Genomic DNA, 1,875 nt, shown 5'->3' with positions numbered 1-1,875 from the left:
AGATGAGCAAGGGAAGACCTAACAAGGCTGAACACGATTGAGGGAGGGGGCTGGAGGGGCCAGAGTCTGAGCAATCATCCAGTCCGGTCCGAGTTGACATTATCATGGCATCCAGCTCACCGGCCTACTTCTTTCTGGAGGGGAGGGGCTACATGGGGGAGAGCATGAGCCCACTCCCTGGCTCATAAGTCACTGGAAGGCCTCATAGAACTCAAAAGTCGTTATACTGACTAGCTGCCTTCACGTCCGTTCGGATTCACGGAGACCCTGCGTGTGTCAGAGAACTGTGTCCCATGGGGTTTTTGTTGGCTGGCTTCTCAAGAGTAAGTCACGAGGCCTTTCTTCTGAGGGCCCTCTGGGTGGCTCCATCTTTTTTTGGTAACAGGGAAGCGCCTGCATTTTTATCTCACCAAGGGATTCCTCTGTACTCCCAGTTACAGTTCATGACAGCAAAGAGATAGAGGGTAGATGCAGTACAGGGAACAAAGTTCAGAGGAAACTAGGAGCGAGTTTTCAAGTGTTTCCTCTCAGGGGAGTCTCAAGGGATATGCTTCGTTCTCTCAGCACATACAAGGTGTCCCAACCAGGGAAGTTCACCCAAGCCTGCGGATCTAGGGATCTCGGGTTTTATTAAAGGCCAGTCACATTGATTGGCCTACAGCACCTGCATGAATAATCACCTCAGCTCCAGAGTCACCGAAGGAAACAGGTATTCCCTATCAATCACATTGTTAGTAGAAATTATCTGGACAAATGGGTCCGGGGTGGCTTATGTGCTCAACCATGCAAAATCACATCTCAGAACAGTGCTCTGATACTCACAGAAGCCAGCCACGGGCCAGTTCTGCATGCAGGTCTTTCTTGGGAATGCTTGGAGTGGCAGTGACCCAGAACGACTGAGTTAACCCTTTTCACGTACCTGTGGCAAGAACTGGAGGATCATGCTTGGGCAAGGCTTGACCAAGATGTGAGCCGTGCCAGGACTCTGCACCTGGCTACATCTTCTGCCCTTTCTCGTGTGTGGGGGCAGAGGAAGTACCAGGGGCAGTGGACAATGAGGGCACTGTAGAGAAAGCCTCGTGTCCAAATGGAGGTCTCTGGCAAGTCATCCTGAGCTTGGCCAGAAATCGCCCAGTGGTCACTGTGCACAGCAGATTTTCCTGGGTCTCGGGCCTCATCCTACCAAAGATCCTAGAAGTGCCAAGCCCTGTGCTGGCCACCTGTATTTGCTTTCTAACTCCTAATAACTTAGGGGAAGGGTGAGTGTCCCCTTCTAAGAGCTGCTGTTCCGAGTTGGGATAAGGCAAAGCAGGGCTCCCTTGAGCTGCCCCTCGTCACTTCTGCGTGGTTTCAGGCTGGGGCCCTCACAGCGGCGAACTCCTAACTCCTGCCTCTCCCCGCTCACAGTGCTCAGTGACCTGTGGCAATGGTACCCAGGAGCGGCCAGTCCTTTGCCGGACCTCAGATGACAACTTCGGCATCTGCCATGAGGAGCGGCCAGAGACGGCTCGGATCTGCAGGCTTGGCCCTTGTTCACGTAAGCATTCTGCTGCATACAGTAGGCCCATGGCAAGGAGTGGGGATTGGCTGCAGGCTGGTTCAAGGGCATACCACTCTTCCACTCAATGGAACAGACTGGAAGGCGACTCTAGACACCCCTGAGCCAGGGATGGGACCTTTTGGGGAAAAAATGAAATTTCCATGCACAGTCTTAGGACCCATGGAGGCAGTGGAGATGGTGCTGGGCCAGTTTAGTCCTGCCTTCCTGGCATCTGCTGTCAGCCCCGAGACAGGATGACCTTCAAATTGCCAGGACAGTGGGACTCAGCTAAGGATGTGTGTGTGTGTGTGTGTGTGTGTGTGTGTGTGTGTGTG

At 53.3% G+C, this 1,875-nt stretch overlaps 1 protein-coding gene across 1 annotated transcript in view; it reads left to right on the top strand.

Moving 5' to 3' along the window:
* Nucleotides 1–1,875, top strand: part of ADAMTS2 (ADAM metallopeptidase with thrombospondin type 1 motif 2) — a 111,039-nt gene that overhangs the window by 70,611 nt on the left and 38,553 nt on the right. Inside the window, exon 14 of the mRNA XM_045284678.1 lies at nucleotides 1,408–1,537. Coding sequence (XP_045140613.1) covers nucleotides 1,408–1,537 — 130 coding nt within the window. The remainder of the gene's footprint in view (nucleotides 1–1,407; nucleotides 1,538–1,875) is intronic.

The sequence above is a fragment of the Echinops telfairi genome, unplaced genomic scaffold (assembly GCF_000313985.2).
Source record: "Echinops telfairi isolate 266 unplaced genomic scaffold, ASM31398v2 ScPeMD7_7469;HRSCAF=8507_0, whole genome shotgun sequence".
Taxonomy (NCBI): domain Eukaryota; kingdom Metazoa; phylum Chordata; class Mammalia; order Afrosoricida; family Tenrecidae; genus Echinops; species Echinops telfairi.
Note: the sequence above shows the minus strand (reverse complement) of the source record. Positions and strands in the feature narration are given on the sequence as shown.